The sequence below is a fragment of the Hemibagrus wyckioides genome, linkage group LG11 (assembly GCF_019097595.1).
Source record: "Hemibagrus wyckioides isolate EC202008001 linkage group LG11, SWU_Hwy_1.0, whole genome shotgun sequence".
NCBI classification, from domain to species: domain Eukaryota; kingdom Metazoa; phylum Chordata; class Actinopteri; order Siluriformes; family Bagridae; genus Hemibagrus; species Hemibagrus wyckioides.
Genome location: NC_080720.1, coordinates 33,310,852 through 33,313,351, shown reverse-complemented (window position 1 = coordinate 33,313,351; position 2,500 = coordinate 33,310,852). Strand labels below are relative to the sequence as shown.

Below are 2,500 nucleotides of genomic sequence, written 5' to 3'. Positions count from 1 at the left end.
GCTGCCCTAGTTTCAAAACTTTTGCTGTCATTCAAAAGACCGAAAAAGAAAAACTCTGCGCGCGCGCACACACACACACACACACACACAGATCTGAACGAGGGGTTTCCCTTCACAAACATCAAAGCTGTAATATGCATCTTGTATCCTATAAGAAGCTGACGTTAATAAAATCAGCTTAATTAATATATTTACATAACATCACACACCAATACATAAACGGACCCCACACACACACACACACACACACACACACAAGCAAAAGGCCGGATGATGATGTATATCGGGCACAAATTCAAATTGAATTTCTTTCCTCCGGACTGTGTACTTTTGTCTGAACAAAAAATAAAACTCTGGTCTCATTAATTCTGAGAGTGTTTAAGACGCTTACATTTAGTCCTTTTTGCACTTTTTTGAACATGTCTACACTTCACTTTGACTCTAGAACGATGTTGGGAACTAAACAAACACAGTCACTCTCCTATTATCTTCTGTCATCTTTATAACTAAGCTGTTTATACTCACTGGCTACAGTCTCACCAACAGCTCATGAACATTTAGATTAGGAGTAAAAATTAAATGCAGGAAGTAGATGAAGGAAAAAGGCGTACATGCGCTCCCAGAGTTCCTCAAAAGAGGACAAACTGTTTAACGCTTTCATAAATAATAAAATGAGCAGCTTTCATCTTCTTAGTTACGCTGCTTCGCTCTCGTTTACTCACTGATTCGACTGATTACTGGATTCAAATCTGTGATTCCAATCAGTGATTATTTCCAATGACAAATGATTCATGAGTCATTCATCTACAGTTACATACATTTGACAAATGATTCATGAGTCATTTTAAATCATGAGTCATTTATCTACAGTTACATACATTTGACAAATGATTCATGAGTCATTTTAAATCATGAGTCATTTATCTACAGTTACATACATTTGACAAATGATTCATGAGTCATTTATCTACAGTTACATACATTTGACAAATGATTCATGAGTCATTTATCTACAGTTACACTACATTTGACAAATGATTCATGAGTCATTTATCTTCAGTTACATACATTTGACAAATGATTCATGAGTCATTTATCTACAGTTACATACATTTGACAAATGATTCATGAGTCATTTATCTACAGTTACATACATTTGATAAATGATTTATGAGGAATTATGAATCATTTATTTCTCTGGCCTCATAGATTGGACTCGCTGATGTGAATTCAATATATAACTGATTCACTGATTCACTTTAACATAATACAGGATGTGTTGATTTATTGTGGTGCAGGAAGTGACAGTCACTGTACACTGAAAATGATATGCTGAGTGTGTGTGTGTGTGTGTGTGAGAGAGAGAGAGAGAGAGAGAGAGAGAGAGATACAACAGAGCAGAGTCATTACTGGAGGATGATTAGTGATTCTCTAACAGGCCGCAGAGAAATAAGGGGGATGGAAGGATGGGTGGGTGGGGTGAGCCATTATTGGATGACAGAGAGAGAGAGAGAGAGAGAGAGAGAGAGAGAAGCACTCACCTCCCTGCTTACTTCTGTCGAGATAGATTGAAACCCGCCGAGCTAAACCTGTGTGAGAGAGAGAGAGAGAGAGAGAGAGAGAGAGAGAGAGGAGAGAAGGACACAGAGAAAGATGCAGAGACAGAGACAAAGAAAGAGAGAAAGAAGGAGAAAGAGACAGACAGAGACAGAGAGAGAGATCAGGGGAAGGTCAGTCCATCAGCCTGGGAACCCTACTGCATTATCCCAAGCGCGCGCGCACACACAGACACACAGACACACACACACACACACACACACACACACACAGAAATGGAAGTGAGAATAAGACTGTGGTTTCCCAGCATGACATCAGCCAATTAAAGAGCAGCTGAGACGAATGTCAGAGCTCCATCTCTCTCTGTCTATCTCTCTGTGTCCTTCTCTCTCTCTCTCTCTCTCTCTCTCTCTCCCTCTTTCTCAGTCTCCTTCTTTTCCTTCTCTCTCTCTCTCCCTCTCTCCTTTATTCTCTCTCTCTCCCTTGGAAACTTCTCCATGAATTTAAAACTAGTTCTCCCGAAAGCCTGCGGCTAGAGCTGCACACGCCTGAGCGATTCTCTGTGTGTGTGTGTGTGTGTGTACAGAATCCTGAACACGTGTGTTATTAACGCACTGGTCACGACTCCTGGAGAAACTGAGAGCTCAGAGGTGTGACCGCCGACACTAACAACAACTTTTTTTCCCGGTGATTGTTCTCCAGCGTTCCTGCTTGATTTTGATCGGATCTCATCTCCACCTGCTCTGCGACGTTCCCCTGACTCGTGTCAGCTGCTGAACCGTAAGAGTGACACGACTGACACCTTCTTCCTCCAACACACCACAAGCCAGAAGAAGACGACAGCGCTGTTTTTCTCTCCGGTTCATTAGAAAGTTACAGCTCCTTTGTTCCTAAAGTCAATGATGATAGATTCATGGTTTCTAATAAAGGTTTCTTTAATGGT

General features: G+C 41.0%; 1 protein-coding gene across 9 annotated transcripts in view; it reads right to left on the bottom strand.

Annotated features, from left to right (window-relative positions):
* The window catches only part of rptor (regulatory associated protein of MTOR, complex 1), a 90,030-nt gene that overhangs the window by 8,060 nt on the left and 79,470 nt on the right, over window positions 1-2,500 (bottom strand). For 7 of the 9 annotated variants that reach the window (XM_058402254.1, XM_058402256.1, XM_058402257.1 and 4 more), the window contains one exon: window positions 1,542-1,589. The exons of the other annotated variants lie outside the window; for them this stretch is intronic. In XM_058402254.1, the coding sequence (XP_058258237.1) occupies window positions 1,542-1,589 (48 nt within the window). The remainder of the gene's footprint in view (window positions 1-1,541; window positions 1,590-2,500) is intronic. 9 annotated transcript variants of the gene reach the window in all.